Source organism: Pristis pectinata, chromosome 37 (assembly GCF_009764475.1).
Source record: "Pristis pectinata isolate sPriPec2 chromosome 37, sPriPec2.1.pri, whole genome shotgun sequence".
Lineage (NCBI taxonomy): Eukaryota > Metazoa > Chordata > Chondrichthyes > Rhinopristiformes > Pristidae > Pristis > Pristis pectinata.
Window position 1 is genome coordinate 10,797,209 of NC_067440.1, and position 25,444 is coordinate 10,822,652.

Sequence of the window (25,444 nt, forward strand, 5' to 3'; positions counted from 1 at the left end):
GGGCAGGTAAATGGGACTAGCAGAATAATGTTTCGGCACAGACTAGAAGGGCCAAATGGCCTGTTTTCTGTGCTGTAGTTTTCTATAGTTCTATTATTGTGGTTTATTTTGCACCCATGTCTCTGGGTCTGTACTCGATGGAGTTCAGAAGGATGATGGGGGGAATCTCATTGAAACCTACCAGATACTGAAAGGCCTGGATAGAGCGGATGTGGGGAGGATGTTTCCATCAGTGGGAGAGTCCAGGATCCGAGGGCACAGCCTCAGAACAAAGGGACGTCCCTTTAGAACTGAGATGAGGAGGAATATCTTCAGCCAGAGGGCGGTGAATCTGTGGAAGGGCTGTGGAGGCCAAGTCATTTAAGGCAGAGGTTGATAGGTTCTTGGTTGGTAAGAGGGTCAGGGGTTCCGGGGAGAATGGGGTTAAAAGAAAAATCAGCCGTGATTGAATGGTGGGGCAGACTCGATGGGCCGAATGGCCTAATTCTGCTCCTTTGTTGTTTTGCACAGTGTTTTCCTTCACTGCCTGTATAATTTTATGTTCTGTGTGTTGTCTGTGATGCTGCTGCAAGCAAGTTTTTCATTGTACCTTTACCTCACCGTACTTGGCCACATGACAATAAACCCGACTTGACTTGGCTGATTTAGGCATTGCCACTGGATCTACTACATTTTAACAATGAAGGTACGTCACTAGCTGAGACTGCTCTGGAATGTCCCAGAAGTCACGGTGAAAAATCTCCGAACTTAGGCAAGTCTTCCATGAAAATAATTCTGAAAAACCACAGGCATCATGTACAGTGAGGAAGTTTTTATTGCTCCTTCTGGTGTGGCTGCATTACTATCGAAACAACACTCCGATGGGAGCCTAAATCAATTAAACCGAGGCAAATCCTTGGTGGTCATCCCAGGGAAGTGCAACTTGGAAGGCAGTTCTGGGAGTTTGGCTCATCCAACCAGAGTGAATCTCATCCCAACATAAGTTAACATTAACCAAACGAAATAATGACATTTGATTGCACTGTGTGAAGCCATAATTTCAACAGAGTCTTCACTAAACTGCATCTGATGTTCAAAGGTTGTTGGCCTCTCCAAAGACGATTTGTTTTTCCAAAAGCTAATTATCTAATCATGACCAATACACACAAAAAGTGCTGGAGGAACTCAGCAGGACAGACAGCATCCGTGGAGGGAAACAAACAGTCGACTTTTCGGGCCGAGACCCTTCATCAGGACTGAAAAGGAAGAGGGCAGAAGCCAGAATGAGAAGGTTGGTGGTGGGGGAGGGGCGGGGGGGGAGGGGTAGGAGCACACGCTGGCAGGGGATAGGTGAGTCCAAGCGAGAGGGGGAAGGTAGGTGGGTGGGGGAGGGAGTGGAAGATGTCATAAACTGAGAGGTGCTAGAAGAGGCAGTGGGCTGAAGAAGAAGGAAGCCGGTTGGAGACCATGGAGGAGGGGAGGGGAGGAGATGGACAGGTCATCAAGGCAGGGGAGGGGAGCCACAGGAATAAGGGAAGGTTGTCTAATTATGAGATTTCTTGCATTCCAACTACTCAAAAGCTTATGAAGCATCAATCAAAGATAAGAGACATAATGAGAAAAGATTCCAAGATCACTTCAGCCTTTAAGATGTGCAAATACAGTTATTGTTTTCCGTTAGAAAGAACAAGTGTCAATTTTTAATGATTGTTGGGGACACACCTTCTCTCTGGTCAATGACTGATAACTACACGTGTTTCTTGGACAGTCCAGGCCAGAGGAGGCTTCCTTTAGATTGACCTGCTGTGGTGTAAAGCAGGCTCGTCTGCCGCGGGCGTCTGGTGACGTTCCTCAGGCATATCCGTGAGTCAGCAACGAAGGAGCCTCGCTTTTGAACAACTACCGAGCTAACCTTGGGGTGTGAATTGGAAGCAGTTTTAAGCAGAAGCAAAGCCATATCTATCAGCGGTCCTCTCCTGGAGCAAAAAGAGTTTCCTGAAAATCTGAGCACAGTACAATTCCAATGATCAGGCACAATTAGGGCACAGTAAAGAATCTGTTGGAGGGACTCAGCGGTTCCCGCAGCATCTTCGGGGCAGTGAGGAATCATCGACGTTTCGGGTCGAGAGCCCTGCACCAGGACTGAGAGTGGAGAGGGGAGATGGCTGGTGTAAATAGGAGGCACTAGAAATTTTCCTGGATACTGGAATCTGGGGCAATGCGCAAAGAGCGCTTGAGGAACTCAGTGGGTCAGGCAGCATCCGTGAAGGGAGATGAACTGTCGACGGTTCGGGCCGAGACCCTTCGTCAGGACTGGAAAGGAAGAGGGCAGAAGCCAGAATAAGAAGGGTGGGGGGGAGGGGGAGGAGCACACGCAGGCAGGGGACAGGTAAGTCCAGGTGAGGGGGGTAAGGGAGGTGGGTGAGGGAGGGGGAGAAGATGTAATAAGCTGAGAGGTGATAGGTAGAAGAGGCAAAGGGCTGAAGAAGAAGGAATCCGGTAGGAGGGCAGTGGACCATGGAATAAAGGATGGGGGAGGGGAGGGGAGGAGAGATGGGCAGGTCATCAAGACGGGGGGAAGGGAGCCACAGGAATAAGGGAAGACAAAGGAGTGGTGGGGGGGGGGTAAGAAAAAGAAGGGATGGGTTTACCGGAAGTTCGAGAAATCGATGTTGACGCCGTCAGGTTGGAGGATCCCAAGGCGGAATAGGAGGTGTTGTTCCTCCGACCTGCGCCTGGCCCCAACGTGGCAGTAGAAGAGGCCGTGGACAGACCCGTCAGTATGGGAGTGGGATGTGGAATTGAAGTGGGCGGCCACCGGGAGGTCCCGGCTGTTGGGGCGGACGGAGCGAAGGTGCTCGACGAAGCGGTCACCCAATCTGCGTCGGGTCTCACCGACGTACAGGAGGCCGCACCGGAGGCAGTAAATGATGCCCTTGGACTCACAGGTGAAGCGCTGCCTCACCTGGAAGGATTGTCTGGGACCCTGAGCGGTGGTGGGGGACGAGGTGCTGGGAGCACTCGGTGCGGTTGCAGGCATAAGTGCCAAGGGGGGTAAATAGGAGGGGGTGAGACAGCTGGTAGGTGACGGGTGGACTGAGGAGCGGTGATGGGCAGATGAAACTGGGGGTGGGGGGGGGTGTGGGAGACACCTTCTCCCTGGCATCCTTCGCTCCCCCCCCCACTCGGTCCTCAGCCTCGATGCCAAACATCGACAGTTCCTCTCCCTCCACAGATGCTGCTCGACCCGCTAAGTTCCTCCAGTAGATTGTGTGTGGCTCCAGATCCCGGTGTCCGCAGTCTCTGGTGTCTCGACTTGGATGGTGCCAGACAGTACTAGAATTAATAAATAAAGGTGGGTTGACAGGGAGTGGGGAACGGGGTCCCGATGGGTTTACAGGGAGTGTGGGGAACGGGGTCCCGGTGGGTTTACAGGGAGTGTGGGGAATGAGGTCCCGGTGGGGTTACAGGGAGTGTGGGGAACAGAGTTCCCCGTGGGTTTACAGGGAGTGTGGGATTGGGGACAGAAGGCACACGGAAATGCCCCATTCCCACCCAACAGAAGATGCCTGAAGTCCGGCAGCAGCCGGCCGATCCATCCCGCCGATCTCCCAAACTCTCGCTTTCCTCCCCAGATATCACATAGTCCAGGGCGTCCACCCTTTGGCCGACTGTAATGCAGGTAGGACCCGTATCGGATGGGAGGTCAGTCTTCCTTCAAAGAACAGTCATCTGGCACACCAACAATGTCTCAATGTATTAGTGTTGTGATGCACAAGCAGGTGACCCTCACCGGCAAAATAAAGGAATCCAGAAGTTCAAGTAATTCTAAAATCCACTTACCAGAAGATGAAGCATCGGTCAGTAATATTTATCCATGCATTTTCCTTTGCAGCAGACTTCTCCGTTTTCACAATCTCTGTCTTTTTGACAGGGAGAACCTGCCGATAAAACACAAAGGCATCCCAGAACCTGTAGGATTCAATGTTGTGGTCCTGGGCAGAACAGTTGCCGTCCCAAGCCGTGATGCATCCGGGTAGGAAGCTTTCTAAGGTGCATGGATAAAAGTTGGTGAGTGTCAAAGGGGACATGCCAGATTTCTTTAGCCTCCTAAGGACGTAGAGGCGCTGGTGAGCTTTCTTGGCCGTGCCGTCTACGTGGTTGAACCAGGACAAGTTATTGATTTTGTTCACTCCTGGGAACTTGAAGCTCTCAACCCTCTCAACCTCAGCACCGTTGATGTAGATAGGAGCATGTGTACCGCCCCCCCTTCCTGAAGTCAATGACCAGCTCTTTTGATTTGCTGACACTGAGGGAAAGGTTGACACTAAGACAACTCTGCCCGAGACCTCACCAATTTTTACAGATGCATCCTATCCAGAGGCATCACAGAAAGCATTGTATCCAGAAGCATCACGGCTTGGTACGACAACTGCTCTGCCCTTGACAGCAAGAAACAGCAGAGAGTTGTGGACACAGCCCAGCACATCATGGAAACCAGCCTCCCCTCCATGGACTCTGTCTACACTTCTCGCTGCCTCGGTAAAGCAGCCAACATAATCAAAGACCCCACCCACCCAAGACATTCTCTCTTCTCCCCCCTCCTGTTGGGTAGAAGATACAAAAGCCTGAAAGCACGTACCACCAGGCTCAAGGATGGCTACTACCCCACTGTTATAAGACTGTTGAACGATCCCCTAGAACAATAAGATGTACTCTTGACCTCACAATCTACCTTGTTATGACCTTGCACCTTATTGTCTGCCTGCACTGCACTTTCTCTGTGACTGGAACACTATATTCTGCATTCTATATTGTTTTCCCTTGTGCTACCTCAATGCACTGATGTGATGAAATGATCTGTATGGATGGCATGCAGAACAAAGCTTTTCACTGTACCTCGGTACCTGTGACAATAATAAACCAATCTACGTTCTCTATCTCCTTCTCCCACTCATCGTTAATTGAGATTCAGCCCACTAAGTGTGGCTTCAGAGCACAAGAGTTCTTCTGTTCATTCCCTGGATTGGTCTGCTGAAATTTCTTGGTCTCCCAGCACAGCGAGTTGTCCATGAGAGAACGCTGCCGACTGGTACAGTCCAGGGTGCAGGAGTCCCTGCTGAGGGACACACTGAAGCTCAATGCAGCCACCGCAGAGGCCCTGTGGGGACGGACCACAGTCTAGGGTCCTGCAGCCAGTGGACGTTGAGGGACTGGGGCAACGCACGATCTGCTGGAGGAACTCAGCGGGTCGAGCAGCATCTGTGGGAGGAGAGGAATTGTTGACATTTTGGGTCCTGATGCAGGGTTTCGACCCGAAACGCCGATATTTCCTTTCCCTCCCAACAGATGCTGCCTGGCCCGCTGAGTTCCCTCCAGCAGATTGTGTTACTCCAGGTTCCAGCGTCTGCAGTCTCTTGGGTCTTCACTGAGGGACTGGGTCTGTGCAATGGTTTCTCAAACACTCAAAGGTTGTATTCAAAGATACTGCAATGTGACAATTGTACAACTCGTTAGTGAGACCACATTTGGAGTACTGTGTGTAGTTCTGGTCGCCCAGCTACAGGAAGCATGTAATTAAGCTGGAGAGGGCGCAGGAGAGATTCACAAGGATGCTGCCGGGACTGGAGGGCTTGAGTTGTAGGGAGAGATTGGACAGGCCGGGACTGTTTTCCCTGGAGCGCAGGGGTGAGGTTTATAAAATCATGAAGGGTATAGATGATATGAGATGTTTATTTATTAGTCACATGTACTTTGAAACACACAGTGAAATGCATCTTTTGTGTAGAGCGTTCTGGGGGCAGCCCGCAAGTGTCGCCACGCTTCTGGCACCAACATAGCACGCCCACAACTTCCTAACCTGTACGTCTTTGGAATGTGGGAGGAAACCGGAGCACCCGGAGGAAACCCACGCAGACACGGGGAGAACGTACAAACTCCTTACAGACAGCGGCCGGAATTGAACCTGGGTTGCTGGCGCTGTAATAGCATTACGCTAACAGTCTTTTCCCCAGGGTAAAGGAGTCTAAAAGTAGAGGGCATAGGTTTAAGGTTTAAAGATTTAAAGGGGACCTGAGGGGCAACTTTTTCACACAGAGGGTGGTGGGTGTGTGGAACGAGCTGCCAGAGGGAGTGGTAGAGGCGGGTACAATTAGTGTTTAAAAGTCATCCGGAGTATATAGTGTTTGATCTGCTTCATCTAAGGAAGGATATTAATGCATTAGAAGCAGTTCAGAGATGGTTTACTAAACCTATACCTGGCATAGGTGAAGTGCCTTATGAGGACAGGCTAGGCTTCTATGCACTGGAGTTTACAGTGAAGAGGGAATGTTGGATTAGGGTCCAGATTGTAGTTTTTATTGTGAAACACATAAGATCCTGAGGGGTCTCAAGAGTGTGGGTGTGGAGAGGATGTATCCTCTTGTGGGAGAATCTGGAACGAGGGGTCACTGTTTCAACATAAGACGTTCCCCATTTAGATGTGGGCCCAGCACATAGGTGCAACCATGAAGAAGGATTGCCAGCATCTCTACTTTCTTAGAAGCTTAAGGAGACTCGGCATGAAGACTCTGACAAACTTCTCCAGAAGTTCAGTGGGAAGCATTCTGACTGGTTGCATCACGGCCTGGTGTGGGAATTCCAACGCACAGGAACACAAGAGGCTGCAGAGATCAGTGGGACTCAGCCAGTTCCATCACGGGTACAGCTCTCCCCAACATCGAGGACGTCTACAAGAGGCGACGTCTCAGGAAGGCGACACCCATCATCAGGGAACCCCACCATCCGGGCCGTGCCCTCTTCTCGATGCTGCCATCAGGCAGGAGGTACAGGATCCTGAAGACCCACACCTCAATGTTCAACAACAGCTTCTCCCCCACTGCCGTCAGGTTCTTGAACCTACCTGAGAAACCCCAACACCACCTCGGACTATATTTCCCTCAACTTGCACGAATGTTGTTCTGTTATATTTTGGTTCTTGTGTCATGTAAGTTGTGTATAATTTATGTTAATTTAAGTTTATGTAATTCATATTTGTAATTTAGGGTTAATTTTCTTGCAAAAGGTTAATTTTCAAGGCATTTATTCTCTGGGTATGTGAGTAAATTTGAACACCTTTTTCTCTGATGTTTGTAAGTGTTTGCAACTCTCTTCCTCAAAGGTCAGTGGAGGTCCATAGTTAAGTCAGGGGAAGATCGATTCTTGATAAACCAGGGGGTGAAAGGATATCGGGGCGGGGATAGGTGGAAACGCAGAGCTGAGCTTACAGTCAGCCGTGTTCTTATTGACTGGGGGAATGAGACTCAAGAGCCTGAGAGGTTTCCTCCTGTTTGTTCATTAACAGGAGACTAATTAACACATTGTTGAAAGCGTCCTTTTTCACAGAGATGCTGCTATACAGTTGTGCATAGACAGAGATATCTTATGAGTCACAAGCCAATACAAAGCTGTTAACTGATAACCTACTTGTAATGGAGACCTCTCAGCGGGAAGCCAAATCCCGGATCTATGGTGTGTTGGCCGTTCAACTGCAAGGGCATCTCCCCTCCGTCACACAGAATGTGTTCATCTCCATAAAACCTTCTCAAATTAAACTAATAACGAAAAACGAAGCAAAGTCTGAACTGAAAAATTTACCATTACCAGAGCCAGCACTGTGACCTGTGGAACAAACAGAACGGTGTTAACGATGCTAAGAATCCACAGGAAATTCACAGAATCAGCCGGGGAAGTACTTGGAATTGGAATTGGTTTATTATTGTCGCTTGTACAGTGAAAAACTTGTCTTGCATATTGTTCGTACAGATTAATTTGTGTTTCAGATGTTTATCTGTTTCTCCTGAGCAATCCTGCCTCATCAATACAACAGCTATCCAGAAGCTGATAGATCTCCGGTAGGTCTCTGTGGATGGGTTGCACCCAACAGGTGGGTCAAAGTGGTGACTGATCTGGTCCAACAGCAATGGAGGTCCTGCTGAGCTTTGTGGAACATTACACGGAAATGTGGAGATCTAATTCTCTTCAATTTATTCATTTATCCAGATCAGGACATTGGTGGCAAGACCAGCCACTATTGCCAATCCTAACTGCCCTGTGAAGATGGTGTTGACCTCTACTCTTGGGTGGCTACTTGGGCCATTTTCAGAGATAACAATGTGAGATGGGACTGGAGTTATGTATTAGTCGGACTGGTTATGGGTGGTAGATTTACACCCCTGAGGGGAATTCATGAACCAGTAGGGTTCTACCACAATCGGTGGTGTGTGTGGTCATTACTGAGGTTAGCTGGTGTTTTTCCAAGTTCAAGATCGGTAACTGAGGTTAAGCTCCACAGGTTCTCTAGTGGGACCTTAATTCTCTGGATTGTTAGTCCAGCCTCTGCATTACCGGTCTGGTAACTGAACCACGGCACCACCACTGTAACTGGGCAGGAAGGTCACACCACTGTCACCGTGGACCCATGGACAGGAGTCGGTGGTCTGGGCAGTGAAGGGGTTTTGTTTCTGTTTGGAGGGGAGGAGTCTTCACTCACACTACAGACTGTGGCCCTCTGTACAAAACCTTGTGAAAATTACAAATTATGAAATGAAATATGATCCAATCCATGAACTAAAGTACTTACCATCCTTTTTCTTGCTTACGTATCCAACTGTGGAACAAACAGAGCAGGGTTAATGATGCGGAGAATCCCTGGGAAATCTGGAAAATCGGCAGGTGATCACTCCTTAGTGATCCTGACTCATCGAAGCACACGGCACAATCCGGGGAAGCTGAGAGATCTCCAGTGGGTCTCTGTGGATGGGTTGGACCCAACAGGTGGGTTAAAGTGGTGATTGATCTGGTCAAATAGCAATGGAGGTTCTGCCAAGCTTTGTGGAACATTACACAGAGATGTGGAGATCTAATTCTCTTTGATTTGTTGATTTATCCAGATCAGGACATTGGTGGCAAGACCAGCATTTATTGCCCAACCCTAACTGCCCTGTGAAGGTGGTGTTGACCTCTACTCTTGGGTGGCTACTTGGGCCACTTTAAGTGACAACAATATGGGATGGCACTGGAGTCACATATAGACCGGATTGGTTATGGGTGGACAACTTAAATTCCTGAAGGGTATTCGTGAACCACGGGGATTTTTTTTACCACAATTGGTGGTGTGTGTGGTCATCACTACTGAGGTTAGTTGGTGTTTTTCCAAAATGTAGATCTGTAACTAAGTATAAACTCCACAGGTTCCCTGGTGGGACCTTAACTCGAGTCTCCGGATTGTTAGTCCGGCCTCTGCATTACCGGTCCGGTAACTGAACCATGGCAGCGCCACTGTAACTGAGCAGGAAGGTCACACCACTGTCACCGTGGACCCATGGACAGGGGTTGGTGGTCTGGGCAGTGAAGGGGTTTTGTGTCTGGTTAGCAGGGAGGAGTCTTCACTCACACTACAGACCATTGTCCTCTGTACCAAACCCTTTCAAATGAAGCAAGTCAGAACCCAAACACTTACCGTAACCGTAGTTAGTAGCGTAACCTGTGGAGCAAACAGAACAGGGTTAACGATCCACTAAATCAGCCGACGAATTATTTCCGTTTCTCCTCAAAGCACACAGGTCATCCGGGGATGCTGAGAGATCTCCTGTGGGTCTCTGGGGATGGTTTGGACCCAGCTTCAGTTATATATGGGGGCCAAGTTTTTGTGGATGGAAGATTTCAGTCCCTGAGGCGTATGAATGAAACAGGAGGGTTTTACCACAATCGGTGGTGTGTGTGGTCATCGCAAGATTTGCTGGTGTTTTTCCCAGTTCCTGTTTAGTAACTCCGTATTAACCCCATGTGTAACCTGGAGGGATCTTAACTCGAGTCTCTGGAATGTTAGTCCGGCCTCTGCATTACTGGTCAGGTAACTGAACCACGGCAGCGCCACTGTAACTGGGCAGGAAGGTCACACCCCTGTCACCGTGGACCCATGGACAGGAATCGGTGTCTGGTCAGTGAAGGGGTTTTGTTTCTGGTTAGTGGGGAGGAGTCTTCACTGAATTTAGACTCTGAAAATAGTTGGAAGGGCAAGTTGCAGTGAAGATATTGTGATTCCGTAACGGGATATCGATAGATTGAGAGAGCAGACATGAATCTGGCAAATGGAGTTTTACGTAGCATCGTGGGAGGTCATGAGTAAGAGGAATCGAAAGGCAGATTATCATCTGATTGGAGATTGAGTGAAATTCTGAAGGATCTTGCTGCTCCTGCACATGAGCCACAGAAAGTTAACGCACTAGCGCAGCAGATCGTTACCAGTGCAAATGGCACGTCGGCATTTATTATAAAGGAGCTGCAGTTCAAAAATAGGCTGGTTTTGGTCCTTCAGAGTTTAGAAGATTGTTCTTCAGAGGATTGTTCTTCTTTAGAAGACCGTTCTTCAGAGTTTAGAAGATTGAGGGGTGACCTTACTGAAACGTGTAAGATCCTAAGTGAACTTCAGAGGGTAGATGTTGAGAGGTTTTCATTTTGAAATGAGTTCCGATCCATTCAGCGAACTAAAGCATTTACCATCGTCCTGTCCACTTCCGTTTCCGTCTGTGGAACAAACAGGACAGGGTTAACGATGCCGAGAATTTGCTGGAAATCTACAGAAGCAACCAATGAACTAATTCTGCTACGCCTCAGTGATCCTGACTCATCAAAGCACACAGTTCATCCGGCGAAGCTGAGAGATCTCCGGTGGGTCTCTGTGGATGGGTTGGACCCAACAGGTGGGTTAAACTGGTGACTGATCTGGTCCGACAGCAATGGAGGTTCTGCCGAGCTTTGTGGAACATTACACGGAGATGCAGAGATCTAATTCTCTTCGATTTATATATTTACCCAGATCAGGACATTAGTGGCAAGACCAGCAGTTATTGCCCATCCCTAACTGCCCTGTGAATGTGGTGTTGAGCTCTACTCTTGGGTGGCTACTTGGTACACTTTAAGAGACAACAATATGGGACTGAACTGGAGTCACATATAGACCGGACCAGTTATGGGTGGTAGATTTACACCCCTGAAGGGAATTCATGAACCAGTAGGGTTTTACCACAATCGGTGGTGTGTGTGGTCATCATTACTGAGGTTAGCTGGAGTTTTTCCAAGTTCCAGATCAGTAACTGAGTTTAAACTCCACAGGTTCCCTGGTGGGACCTTAACTCGAGTCTCCAGATTGTTAGTCCGGCCTCTGCATTACCGGTCCGGTAACTGAACCATGGCAGCGCCACTGTAACTGGGTAGGAAGGTCACACCACTGTCACCGTGGACCCACGGACAAGAGTCGGTGGTCTGGGCAGTGAAGGGGTTTTGTGTCTGGTTAGAGGGAGGGAGTCTTCACTCAGACTACAGACTGTGGCCCTCTGTACAAAACCCTTTCAAATTTATCAAATAATGAAATGAAGCAAAGTCTGAACTGAAATATTTACCGTAACCGTATCCAGGTCCGTAAACTGTGGAACAAACAGAACAGTGTCAACAATGCCAAGAATCTCTTGAAAATCCACAAGATCAACTGGTGAAGTATTGCTGTTGCTCATGTGACCCTGACTCATTAAAGTACACAGCTCATCCGGGGAAGCTGAGAGATCTCCGGTGGGTCGCTGTGGATGGGTTGGACCCAACAGGTGGGTTAAAGTGAGGTCCGATCTGGTCAAACAGCAATGGAGGTTCTGCCGAGCTTTGTGGAACATTACACGGAGATGCAGAGATCTAATTCTCTTCGATTTATTCATTTATCCTGATCAGGACATTGGTGGCAAGACCAGCATGTATTGCCCATCCTTAACTGCCCTGTGAAGGTGGTGTTGACCTCTATTCTTGGGTGGCTACCTGAGCCATTTTAAAGAGTCAACAATATAGGACTGGACTTGAGTCACATATAGACCAGACCGGTTATGGATGGAAGATTTATGCCCCTGGTGGGCACTTGTGAACCAGGAGAGTTTTACCACGACTAGTGGTAAATCAGTGTGTGTTGTATCTACAGGAGGCACTGTCTCAAGGAGGCAACATCCATCATCAAAGATCCCCACCATCCAGGCCGTGCCATCTTCTCACAGCTCCCATCAAGCAGGAGGTACAGAAGCCTGAAGTCCCACACCACCAGGTTCAGGAACAGTGACTTCCCTTCAGCCACTCGGTTCTTGAACCAACCTGCACAACCCTAATCACTGCAGTATAGCAACACTGTGACCACTTTGGACTATTTTTTGTTATCATTGTGTTCTTTCTTGTATAATTTTTAAAATATATGTTTAACTTATATTTTTCTTGTGAATGTTGTGTATCTGATGCTCTGTGCCTGTGATGCTGCTGCAAGTAAGTTTTTCATTGCACCTGTGCACACATGGACATGTGCAGATGACAATAAATTCGACTTTGACAAGATCATTACTGAGGTTAGCTGGTGTTTTCCAAGTTCCAGATCAGTAACTGAGGTTAAACTCCACAGGTTCCCTGGTGGGACTTTAACTTGAGTTTCTGGATTGTTCGTCCAGCCTCTGCATTACCGGTCCGGTAACTGAACCACGGAACCACCACTGTAACTGGCCAGGAAGGTCACGCCCCTGTCACTGTGGACCCATGGACGGGATTCGGTGGTCTGGGCACTGAAGGGGCTTTGTGTCTGGTTAGAGGGAAGGAGTCTTCACTCACACTGAAGACTGTGGTCCTCTGTACAAAACCTTTTCAAATTCATCAAATAACAAAATGGAACAATGTCTGGACTGAAATATTTACCGTAACCATAGGCAGGACCATAACCTGAGGGGCAAACAGAACAGGGTTAACAATGTCCACGATCTGCTGGTAACCAGCACAATCAGCTGGAGAATTACTTCTCTTTCTCCTAAGTGATCAGAATCTGAACTGCTGACTGTCGTGAAATGTGTTGTTTTGCAGCAACAGTGCAGTGAAAAGACAGAAAATTACTATAAATTACAAAATAAATAAATAGTGCGACAGAGGAATAACGAGGTAGTGTTCATGGGTTCACGGACCGTCCAGAAATCTGATGGCGGAGGGGAAGGAGCTGTTCAGTGAGGGTGTTGTTGGGTGTAGATTCTGACACATCAAAGCACACACCTCATCCTGGGAAGCTGAGAGATCTCCTGTAGGTCTCTTAGGATGGGTTGGACCCAACAGGTGGGTTAAAGTGATGTCTGAACTGGTCAAACAGCAATGGAGGTTCTGCTGAGCTTTGTGGAACATTACATGGAGATGCAGAGATCTAATTTTCTTCGATTTATACATTTATCTGGAGATGAGGAGTCTTCACTGAGAGTACAGACTTGGATCCCCTTCATAAAACCTTCTGAAGTTTATCAGATTATGAAATATTATCCATCCCATGGACTAAAATACTTACCATCCATTTCGCCATTTCCGTATCCCACTGGGGAACAAACAGAACAGGGTTAACGATGTCGAGAATCTGCTGGAAATCCACAAAATCAGTTGGTGACGTATTTCTGTTTCTCCTGAGGGATTCTGACTCAAAACACACACCTGCGGAAGCTGAGAGGTCTCCGGTGGGTCTCTGTGGATGAGTTGGACCCATCAGGTGGGTTAAACTGGTGACTGATCTGGTCCAAAAGCAATGGAGGCTCTGTCGAGCTTTGTGGAACATTACACGGAGATGTGGAGATCTAATTCTCTTCGATTTATTCATTTATCCTGATCAGGACATTGGTGGCAAGACCAGCAGTTATTGCCTATCCCTAACTGCCCTGTGAAGGTGGTGTTGACCTCTACTCTTGGGTTGCTACTTGGGCCATTTTAAGAATTAGCAGTACGAGATGGGACTGGAGTCACCTATAGACTGGACTGGTTAGGGGGTGGAATATTTACACCCACTCATCACTAAGGTTGCCCAGTGTTTTTCCAGTTTGCAGAATAATAATTGAGAATAAACTCCACAGGTTCCCTGGTGGGACCTTAACTCGAAATCTGGATTGTTAGGGCGGCCTCTGCATTACTGGTCCGGTAACTGAACCACGGCACCACCACCGTAACTAGGCAGGAAGGTCACACCCCTGTCACCGTGGACCCACGGACAAGAGTCGGTGGTCTGGGCAGTGAAGGGGTTTTGTGTCTGGTTAGAGGGAAGGAGTCTTCACTCAGACTACAGACTGTGGCCCTCTGTACAAAACCCTTTCAAATTTATCAAATAATGAAATGAAGCAAAGTCTGAACTGAAATATTTACCGTAACCGTATCCAGGTCCGTAAACTGTGGAACAAACAGAACAGTGTCAACAATGCCAAGAATCTCTTGAAAATCCACAAGATCAACTGGTGAAGTATTGCTGTTGCTCATGTGACCCTGACTCATTAAAGTACACAGCTCATCCGGGGAAGCTGAGAGGTCTCCGGTGGGTCTCTGTGGATGAGTTGGACCCATCAGGTGGGTTAAACTGGTGACTGATCTGGTCCAACAGCAATGGAGGCTCTGTCGAGCTTTGTGGAACATTACACGGAGATGTGGAGATCTAATTCTCTTCGATTTATTCATTTCTCCTGATCAGGACATTGGTGGCAAGACCAGCAGTTATTGCCTATCCCTAACTGCCCTGTGAAGGTGGTGTTGACCTCTACTCTTGGGTTGCTACTTGGGCCATTTTAAGAATTAGCAGTACGAGATGGGACTGGAGTCACCTATAGACTGGACTGGTTAGGGGGTGGAATATTTACACCCACTCATCACTAAGGTTGCCCAGTGTTTTTCCAGTTTGCAGAATAATAATTGAGAATAAACTCCACAGGTTCCCTGGTGGGACCTTAACTCGAAATCTGGATTGTTAGGGCGGCCTCTGCATTACTGGTCCGGTAACTGAACCACGGCACCACCACCGTAACTAGGCAGGAAGGTCACACCCCTGTCACCGTGGACCCATGGACAGGAGTCGGTGGTCTGGGCAGTGAAGGGGTTTTGTGTCTGGTTAGCGGGGAGGAGTCTTCACTCACACGACAGACTATGGTCCCCTACATCAGGCCTTCTGAAAGTTATCAAATTATGAAATGAAGCAATATGACAGAAAGCCTCCTATCAGGGTGCATCACGGCTTGGTACGGCAACTGCTCTGCCCAGGACCGCAAGAAGCTGCAGAGAGTTGTGGACGCAGCCCAGGGCGTCACGGAAACCAGCCTCCCCTCCATGGACTCTTTACCTCTCGCTGCCTCAGTGAAGCAGCCAGCATAATCAAAGACCCCACCCACCCGGGTCATTCTCTCTTCTCTCCCCTTCCATCAGGCAGAAGATACAGGAGCCTGAGGGCACACACCACCAGGCTCAAGGACAGCTTCTACCCCACGGTGATATGACTATTGAATGGTTCCCTTATACAATGAGATGGACTCTTGACCTCACAATCTACCTCGTTATGACCTTGCACCTTATTGTCTACCTGCAATGCACTTCCCTGTAGCTGTGACACTTTACGCTGTATTCTGTTATTGTTTTTACCCTGTACTACCTCAATGCACTATGTAATGAATTGATCTGTACGATCGGTATGCAAGACAAGTTTTTCACTGTACCTCGGTACAAGTGACAATAATAAACCAATATCAACATCAATACCAATGTCTGGATTTAAATATTTACCGTAACCGTAGTCAGGACCATAACCTGTGGAACAAACAGAACAGGGTTAATGATGCGGAGAATCCCTGGAAAATCTAGAAAATCAGCCGGTGAAGTATTTCTGTTTCGCCTGAGCGATGCTGACTCAGCAAAGCACACAGCTTATCCGGGGACACTGCTCAGTCACAGCCATAGGGTCACACGGCCCCCAAGTGGGAAGGGAGGGTGCTAATGGGGTGGGAGATCCGAGATTTAGACCCAGCGACCGTGAAGAAACCGTGATACACTTCCAAGCTGGGACGGGGAGCCTGCGGGTGGTGGTGTTGCCTGTCCTTGACCTTTACCTTTCTTCTGTTGGAGATCACGGCTTTGGGAGGGTCTGTCGGAATAGCCGAGGGGTGTAACAGCAGTGCATTTTGGAGATGGTGCGCACTGCAGCCACTGTGGAAGAGGGAGGGAGTGTCTCTTGAGATGAAGGGGTGTATGTGTTGGTTTATTATTGGTACATGTGCCAAGATACAGTGAAAAGTTTTTGTTTAACATTCGGACAGATCATTCCATATATAAGTACATCGAGGTCAAAAACAGAATGCAGAATATAGCGTTACAGTTACAGAGAAAGTGCAGTGCAGGCAGACAATAAGGTGCAAGGGTCACGACGAGGTAAGATAAGATAAGATATCTTTCCTACTCACATGCACATCAAAACACACAGCAAAATGCATCTTTTTGTGTAAAATGTTCGGGGAGCAGCCCGCAAGTGTCGCCACACTTCCGGCGCCAACATAGCATGCCCACAGCTCCCTAACCTGTACGTCTTTGGAATGTGGGAGGAAACTGGAGCACCCGGAGGAAACCCACGCAGACACACGGGGAGAACGTACAAACTCCTTACAGACAGCGGCCGGAGTTGAACCCGGGTAACTGGTGCTGTAATAATGTTACACTAACAGCTAATCAAGAGTTCATCTTTCAGTGTATAAGAGGTCCATTCAAGAGTCTGATGACAGCAGGATAGAAGCTGTCCTTGAACCTGGTGTTACGTGTTTTTGAGCTTTTGTATCTTCTGCCTGATGGGAGGGAGGGGAGAAGAGAGAATGTCCGGGGTGGGAGGGGTCCTTGGTTATGTTGGCTGCTTTACCGAGGCAGCGGGAAGGGACGCTGGTTTGCTGATGGACTGGGCTGTGTCCGCAATTCCCTGCAATTTCTTGCCGCCTTGGGCAGAGCGGTTGAGCGAATGGGTGGGTTGAAAAAGTTGGGCCAGTGGTCATTGGAAGAACGAGCGGCTGTCTTATTGAAACATAACTTTCCGACGCAAGTTGGGGCTGAGAGAATGTCTCCCCTGGTCGGTGATATCTAGAACCAGTGGGCATAGAGTAAGGGGTCACCTTAGACGGAGATGAGGAGGAATATCTTCTCTCAGGGGGTTGGGAATCTTTGGAGACATGGAGGTGGAAACTGTGAATAGATCCTAGCAGAAGAGTGAAAGGTTTAAACTACAAGGGGGTTAAAGATAATGGAAAAGTGGTACCAAGGCCAAGGTTGGTTCGAGATCGAACTGACCTACAGGACCCCGATGCTAGGAGGCCAAGGAGACCGCAGTTGCTGGAATCTGGAGCAACACACAATCTGCTGGGGGAACTCAGCGGGTCGGGCGGCATCTGTGGGGGAAAGGAATTGTCGACACTTCGGGTCCTGATGCAGGGTTTCGACCTGAAACATCGACAGTTCCTTTCCCCCCCCACAGGGGGTTGGATTCTGTGCTGTAGTGTTCTAATATAGAGCTATAAATGGAGGAACTCAGCAGGTCAGGCAGCATCTGAGGAGGGTCTCAACCTGAATTATCATAGAACATAGAACATAGAACACAGAACACTACAGCACAGTACAGGCCCTTCGGCCCACAATGTTGTGCTGACATTTTATCCTGCTCTAAGATCTATTTAACCCTTCCCTCCCACATAGCCCCCTATTTTTCTATCATTCACGTGTCTATCTAAGAGTCTCTTAAATGTCCCTAATGTATCTGCCCCCACAGCCTCTGCAGGCAGTGTGTTCCACGCACCCACCACTCTCTGTGTAAAAAAAACCTACACCTGACGTCCCCCTTATACCTTCCTCCAATCACCTTAAAATTATGTCCCCTCATCTTAGCCATTGTCGCCCTGGGAAAAAGTCTCCGACTGTCCACTCGATCTATGCCTCTTATCATCTTGTACACCTCTATCAAGTCACCTCTCATCCGCCTTCTTTCCAAAGAGAAAAGCCCCAGCTCGCTCAACCTATCCTCATAAGACATGCTCTCCAATCCAGGCAGCATCCTGGTAAATCTCCTCTGCACCCTCTCTAAAGCTTCCACATCCTTCCTATAATGAGGCGACCAGAACTGTGGACGAGCCAATCGATCGTCCACTTTCTTCCACAGAGGCTGCCTGACCCGTTGAATTCCTCCAGCAGTTTGTGTGTCAGTCCAGTCACGGGTGACTGCACACACCAGTGACACCTGCGCAGTGCAGAGTACAGTTGCTGAAGCTCTGTGGCAAGTTTGCCCACTGGTCCAGTTCTGGTAGCCTCATTATAGGAAGGATGTGGAAGCGTTGGAAAGGGTGCAGAGGAGATTTACCAGGATGCTGCCTGGTTTAGAGAGTATGCATTATGAGGAGAGACTAAGGCTTTACTCTTTGGAGAGGAGGAGGATGAGAGGAGACATGATAGAGGTGTACAAAATATTGAGAGGAATAGATAGAGTAGACAGCCAGCGCCTCTTTCCCAGGGCACCAATGCTCAATACAAGAGGGCATGGCTTTAAAGTAATGGGTGGGAAGTTCAAAGGAGATATCAGAGGGAGGTTTTTTACCCAGAGAGTGGTTGGGGCATGGAATGCGCTGCCTGGGGCGGTGGTAGAGGCAGGTACATTGGTCAAATTCAATAGATTTACTAGATAAGCATATGGAGGAATTTAAAATAGAGGGATATGTGGGAGAAAAGGGTTAGATAGTCTTAGGCGAGATTTAAAGGTCAGCACAACATTGTGGGCCGAAGGGCCTGTATTGTGCTGTACTGTTCTATGTTCTGTGTTGGTACACAAGAATGGGGGTCAGTGAGGGAGGAGAAGGTTGGGGGGTAAAGCTTTACAAATGGAAGCCTGCTCTGTTGAGGCATTCCCTGACCCCAAATGTTAACAGATGCTGTTCTCTCTCCACAGACGCTGCCTGACCTGCTGAGTGTTTCCAGCATTTTCTGTTTTTGTTGTGTATGGTTTTCTCTGGAAAATCATTTCAAATTAATATCCACAACATGAAATGCTGTAAATTCTTTGAAGTAAACTACTTACTTGGATATATATAAGGTAAAGCCTCTGTGGAACAAATAGAAAAACGTTAACAATACAGAGAGTTTACCAGGTGCCAATAAGATTAGGCCATGAAATATTGCAAGTTTTTCAAACTCCCTCAACCGTTCCAGCTCCTCAGAAGGCACGGATCATGGAGCTGGCTCCGGGTTTTCCCTGGATCCCTGTCCATGGGTTGGAACCAAAAGCAGGGTCAGAACAATGATAAACCAACGTGATCTGGGTCCGCATCTCAGAATCCTGTTCCCACAGGATTCCCAGCTGGGACCCAGTTCCCAGTACGAGGCCAGGTGGGATCCTGGTTTTCAGAACATTCCAAAGTAAGATTCCCAGTTCCCAAAACATTCCCAGGTGAGATCCCAGTTCCCAGTACATTTCCAGTTAAGATCCTGATTCCCAGTACATTCCCAGGTAGGATCTTTTTCCCAAAACATTCCCAGGTAATCTCCCAGTTTCTCATACTTTCCCAGGAAAGATCCCAGTTCCCAATATATTCCCAGTTAAGATCGTGATTCCCAGTACATTTCCAGGTAAGATTCTGGTTCCCATTACAATCCTAAGTAGGATCCCAGTTCCCTGTACATTCCCAGGAAAGATCTGTTCCCAGTACATTCCCAAGTAGGATCCCAGTTCCCCGTACATTCCCAGGTAAGCTCCTGCTTCCCAGTAAATCCTCGAGGGTCCCTATTCCTCATAAACACCCAGGCTGGGATCCCAATTCTCCCAGTCGGGACTGGAAGACCCTTGATCCCAAGGGACCGTGTCCAAAGCTGATCCAGTGGTGAACTTCTCTGAATTCAGCCAGAAGGTTAGAGGAGGTTTTATCCGTGTTTCAGCTATTTGCAGTGTGACCTTCCTTCACTGGGCATTCCTGCGGGAGTGGTGTACATGCTGGTGCCAAACTGTTTAGATCCACTGCTAATGTTACGAGTTGAACACAAGTCCAGCACACAGTGGCCACGGTGTGCACTGTCTACAGAGCGCACCACGGTTACTCGCCCAGGCTACTCCCACACCACCTCCTGAACCCTGCAACTCTACCAGGGGAGCTCCACCACCAGGTTCCCCTTCCCGTCCCGCACCATCCCCGCTTGGAACTATCTTGCCGTTCCTTCACCATCACTGGGTCCAAACCCTGGAACTCCCTCCCCAGGTGGGGGCACCTTCCCCAGAAGGACTGCAAGGAGGTTGCTCACCCCCACCTCCTCAAGGGGCAGTTAGGGATGGGGAGTAAATGCTGGTCCTCCCAGAGACGCCCTTTTGGAATAACTAATGACAAAAGTCCTGGGCATCAGGCAGCAGATGATTGGAACAGATCTCTCAGTGGAATTACCTCACCCGATGTCTAATCTCACTGCCACTGCCCAGCTGAGAGGGGAAGCAATGGATTGAAGAGGTGGCGGGTTCGGGAGGTGGTGTCGGAGTAGCCTGAGTAACCGCGGTGCGTTCTGTAGACAGTGAGCTGTGGTGGAGGGAGGGGGTGTTTGTGGGGGGAGGTGGATGGGATGCCAATCGAGTGGGCTGCTCTGTCCTGGATGGTCTGTGTGCAGGGTGAAAGAATCCATCCCCTGTGCTGGGGACAGGGTTCAGAGGTGGGGTCCAAGTTCAGGGGTTGGGTCAGGGTTCAGGGATGGGGCCAGAGTTAAGAGGTTTGGGTCAAGAGTTCAGGGGTGGGGTCAAGGTTCAGGAGGCAGTTCAGGGTAAAGGGGTGGGTGCCAGAGCTCAGGAGTGAGGTCAAGGTTCAGGGGTTTAATCAGGATTCAGGGGTGGGGTCAAGATTCAGGGATGGGGGTCAAGGTTCAGGGATTGGTTCAGGATTCAGGGATGGGGTCAGGATTCGGAGTCAGGGTTTGGTAGTTAGGTCAAAGTTCAAGGATTGGGTCAGGTTTTGGGGGTTAGGTCAAGGTTCAGGGATTGGTTCAGGATTCAGGGATAGATTCAGAGGTAGTTTCAGGGTTTGGAGGTTGGGTCAGGGATTGGGGTTGGGTCAGGGTTCGGGGGTTGTATCAGGGTTCAGGGTTAGGTCAAGGTTCAAGGTTGGGAGATTGGCTCAGGATTCAGCGGTAGTGTTTGGGGGGGGGGGTGGTTGAGTCAGGATTCAAGGGTTGGGTCAGGGTTCAAGGACGAGTTCCAGGGAGGGAAGCTGTGTCCCTGGATCACACTGGGCACTGGAAGCCCAGTGCAGAGAGAAGCTATGTCACTGATCTACAATGGACACTGGATGCTCTGTCCCGGACCTAGATGGATACCTCATCCGTCACCACACTGCATTGGGACCCCACAGAGAAGCTCTCTCCCTTATCTACACTGGACACTCTCAGCCCAGAGAAAAACTCTGCTCCTAATCTACCCCACATTCTGTAATCTCTCCCAGAGGAGAGCTCTAACCTCCCTCAGCAGTGGGGAGAGCCCCACGTAAAGGTCCTCTCACTGTCAGAGACCTCCCTGACGTCCGTGCGCGGAAAGGCAGCTCACTGCTCACCTGCGATGACCAGGACGCAGAACAGCAGCAGGAGAACGGTGAGGCTCGGTTCCTTCACGGCTGCTTGTCTCTCCATTGCGTTCTGCTCAGCTCTGACACTCTGCACCTTGCTTATATTCTTCCATCAAGCCTTCCCCCAGTCACTGCCCAGCAGTCCCTGGCTCCGGCCCCATGTTCCTCCCTGCAGGCTTAAATCAAACCAGACGTGACATCCAGGAGATGGAACGTCAGCCAACCAGATAAGGTCCAGGCGTGAAGAATGACTGAACGCTGGCAAGTGAGGGAACATTGCCAAAATCCCAGCCCGAGGACCTCTGAGCACGAGGGGAATGGGGCAGTTGTGTCAGCTGCGGACAACAGAGAGGGTTGCTTCAAGAGTTGGTGGGGAGGTGGGCATGTGTCAGTGGAGGGGTCTACGTCTTGGACAGACACACCACCAAGCCTGTTTATACTTGAGCGCAGTTTAATTACCCTGTCAGGAGCTAACAAATCACATGGCTTTTCCATTACGATTTGGCCTCAATTACCCAATGTCTGTCAGTCCCTCTCTCTCAGGGGGAGATCTGTACACTGACCGGTGTCTCTCAGTCCCTCTCTCTCAGGGGGATATCTGTACACTGACCGGTGTCTAGACCTGACCTGTACGTGCCAGATACAGTGTAATGTTCCCTGTACATGTGGGTGTCTGACGTTGCCTGGGCATGACAGAGGTTGACAATTGGTCTGCGGGTTGCCTTTCTAAAGTCCTGGACTGTTACAGTTATTTTTGGATCTGGTATTTCAAGTCACTTAACCAGGATATGTAAAGTCAAAAGTGGCCTGATTTACCAACCCGTTGGAGTCACAGAGTTACACTGCACAGAAACAGGCCCTTCGGCCCAACTGGTCCATGCTGACCAAGATTGCCATCCAAGCTAGTCCCATTTGCCTGAGTTTGGCCAATATCCCTCTAAACCTTTCCTATCCGTGTACCTGTCCAAGTGTTTTTTAAATTTTGTGACTGTTCGTGCCTCACCCACTTCCTCTGGCAGCTCGTTCCATATACTCACCACCCTCTGCGTGAAAATGTTACCCCTCAGGTCCCTTTTAAATCTTTCCCCTCTCACCTTAAACCTGTGCCCTCGAGTTCTTGATTCCCCAACCCTTGGGAAACAAACAAGTGCATTCACTCTATCTGTGTCCCTTGTTATTTTATACACCCCTATAAGGTCACCCATCATTCTCCTACACTCCAATGAATAAAGTCCCAACCTGCTCAACCTCTCTCCATAACTCAGTCCCTCGAGTCCCGGCAACATCCTCGTAAATCTCCTCTGCGCTCTTTCCAGCTTAATGGCATCTTTCCTCTTGAAGGGTAACCAAAACTGAACACAATATTCTAAATGTGGCCACATCAATGTCCTGTACAACTGCTACATGGCCCCGATGGTTAGCAATGATATAAAATCAATAGAAAGAAGGGACATAAGGTCAGAAGAAGTAGAATCCTTATGGGTGGAGTTAAGAAATAGCAAGGGTAAAAGTACAATAGTAGCAGTTATATATAGGCCCCCTAATAGCAGCCTGGATGTGGACTATAAGTTACAGTTGGAAATAGGAAAAGCGTGTCAGAGAGACAATGTCAAGATAATGTTTCCCCTCGTGGGTGAGTCCAGGACTAGAGGGCACAGTCTTAGAATTAGAGAGTACCCGCTTAGAACAGAAATGAGGAGGAATTTTTTTAGCCAGAGGGTCGTGGATTTATGGAATTCGTTGCCATGTACAGCTGTGGAGGCCCGATCACTGGGGGCGTTTAAGGAGGAGATTGATTAGTCAGGGTATAAAGGGATATGGGGAAAAGGCCGGAGATTGGGGCTAGATGGGAGAATAGTTTAGTTTAGCTCATGGTGAGGTAGCGGAGCAGACTCAATGGGCCGAATGGCCTACTTCTGCTCCTTTGTCTTGTGGTCTTGTGATCTACGTAGCCTCCCAACTTCTGTACTCAGTGCCCTGACTGATGAAGGCCAAAGCGCCAAACGCCTTCTTCACCACCCTGTCTACCTGTGCCTTGACGGACTGAGTGCCATGATCAACAAACACGAGACAGCGTACCCCAATGCCTACCTCATCATCGCTGGGGACTTCAGCAAGGCTAGCTTGAAGAAGTCTCTGCTTAATGACCAGCAACATGTCATCTTCAACACCAGAGGAGCCAACACACTCGACCGCTGCTATACCACCATCAGGAACGCTTCCCGCTCCATCCCTCGCCAGAACGTTGGTAAATCCGACCACCGGGCTGTGCTCCTTTACCCTACTTACAGTCGGAGTGTGGCACCGGAGGAGAGGATAAGATTAAGATAAGATTTCTTTATTAGTCACATGTGCATCGAAACACACAGTGAAATGAATCTTTCTTTTGCGTAGAGTGTTCTGGGGGCAGCCCGCAAGTGTCGCCACACTTCCGGCGCCAGAGTAGCATGCCCACAACTTCCTAACCTGTATGTCTTTTGGAACGTGGGAGGAAACCGGAGCACCCGGAGGAAACCCACGCAGACACGGGGAGAACGTACAGACTCCTTACAGACAGCGGCCTGAATTGAACCCGGGTCGCTGGCGTTGTAAAACGTTACGTGCCTGCCAAGAGTTGGTCAAGGGAGACAAGAGGAGCCAATCGGTGGGCTGGGCCATATCCACCGATTCGTCAGCGGACCATGTCACAGTCGTCACCGACTTCGCAGAGAACAGCGCGGACAAGGGTGCAAAAAAAAGGAATAACGAGGAGATGTTGATGGGTTCATGGACCATTCAGGAATCTGATGGTGGAGGGGAGGAAGCTGTTCCTGAATAGTTGAGTGTGGGTCTTCAGGCTCCTGTACCTCCTCCCCGATGGTAGTAACGAGAAGAGGACATGTCCCGGGTGGTGAGGGTCCTCAGTGATGGATGCTGCCTTCTTGAGGCACCACCTCTTGAAGATGTCCTCGATGGCGGGGAGGGTTGTGCCTGTGATGGAGCTGGCTGAGTCTACAACCCTCTGCAGCCTCTTGCGATCCTGCGCATTGGAGCCTCCGTACCAGGCGGTGATGCAACCAGTCAGAATGCTCTCCACCGCACATCTGTAGAAATTTGTAAGAGTATTTGGTGACATACCGAATCTCCTCAAACTCCTAATGAAGTAGAGCCGCTGGTGTGCCTTCTTCCTGATTGAATCAATGTGTTGGGCCCAGGATAATGAAGTGCTTTGAGAAGTTGATTATAGTTCAAATCAACTCCTGCCTCAGAGATGACCCGATCCCCTTCAATTTGCCCATCGCCACAACAGGTCAACTACAGATGGGATTTCACTGACTCTTCACTCTGCTCTGGACCATCTGGATAAAAGTAATGCACACATCAGGCTGCTGTTCATCGACTACGGCTCAGCGTTCAACACTTTCTTCCCATCCAAACCTATCACCGTGCCCCAAGACCTGGCCCTCTGTACTGTGACTGGATCCTCGACTTCCTCACTGGGAGACCCACAATCGGTACAGATCGGAAACCTCCTCACTGACCAGCAACAAAGGCGCACCTCAGGGCTGCTCTAACCTCTCCATACCTAGGACCGTGTGGCGAGGCATCGCTCCAACACCATCTACAAATTTGCCGATGACACCGCTGTTGTTGGCAGAATCACGGATGGTGTCGAGGAAGAGCGCCGGAGTGAGGTGGGTCAGCTGGTCGAGAGGTGTGATAACAACCTTGCGCTCAGCGCAAAACCAAGGAACTGATCATGGACTTCAGGAAGAGGAAGTCAGACAAAGTCGTCATTCAAGGGTCTACAGTGGAAAGGGTGACCAGCTTCAAGTTTCTGGGTGTCAACATCTCAGAGGATCTATCCTGGGCCCAGCACATAGAGCAATCATGAGGAAGGCACGCTAGCGTCTCTACTTCCTTCGAAGTCTAATGAGATTCTGACAAACTTCTCCAGATGTTCAGTGGGAAGGATTCTGACTGGGTGCATCACGGCCTGGTGTGGGAATTCCAGTCCACAGGAACGCAAGAGGCTGCAGAGA

General features: G+C 49.2%; 1 protein-coding gene across 1 annotated transcript; it reads right to left on the bottom strand.

Annotated features, from left to right (window-relative positions):
- Positions 1–1,335: 1,335 nt before the first annotated feature.
- Positions 1,336–21,486, bottom strand: LOC127586524 (keratin-associated protein 21-1-like). Its single transcript, XM_052044538.1, has 13 exons — positions 21,411–21,486; positions 15,598–15,621; positions 14,200–14,223; positions 13,501–13,608; positions 13,361–13,387; positions 12,733–12,756; positions 11,421–11,444; positions 10,519–10,545; positions 9,479–9,502; positions 8,600–8,626; positions 7,621–7,638; positions 3,823–3,920; positions 1,336–1,982 (listed from the first exon to the last, which is right to left on the bottom strand). Exons 1-12 carry the CDS (start codon positions 21,484–21,486, stop codon positions 3,841–3,843), a joined length of 483 nt encoding a protein of 160 aa, XP_051900498.1. The 3' UTR covers positions 1,336–1,982; positions 3,823–3,840.
- Positions 21,487–25,444: the final 3,958 nt, after the last annotated feature.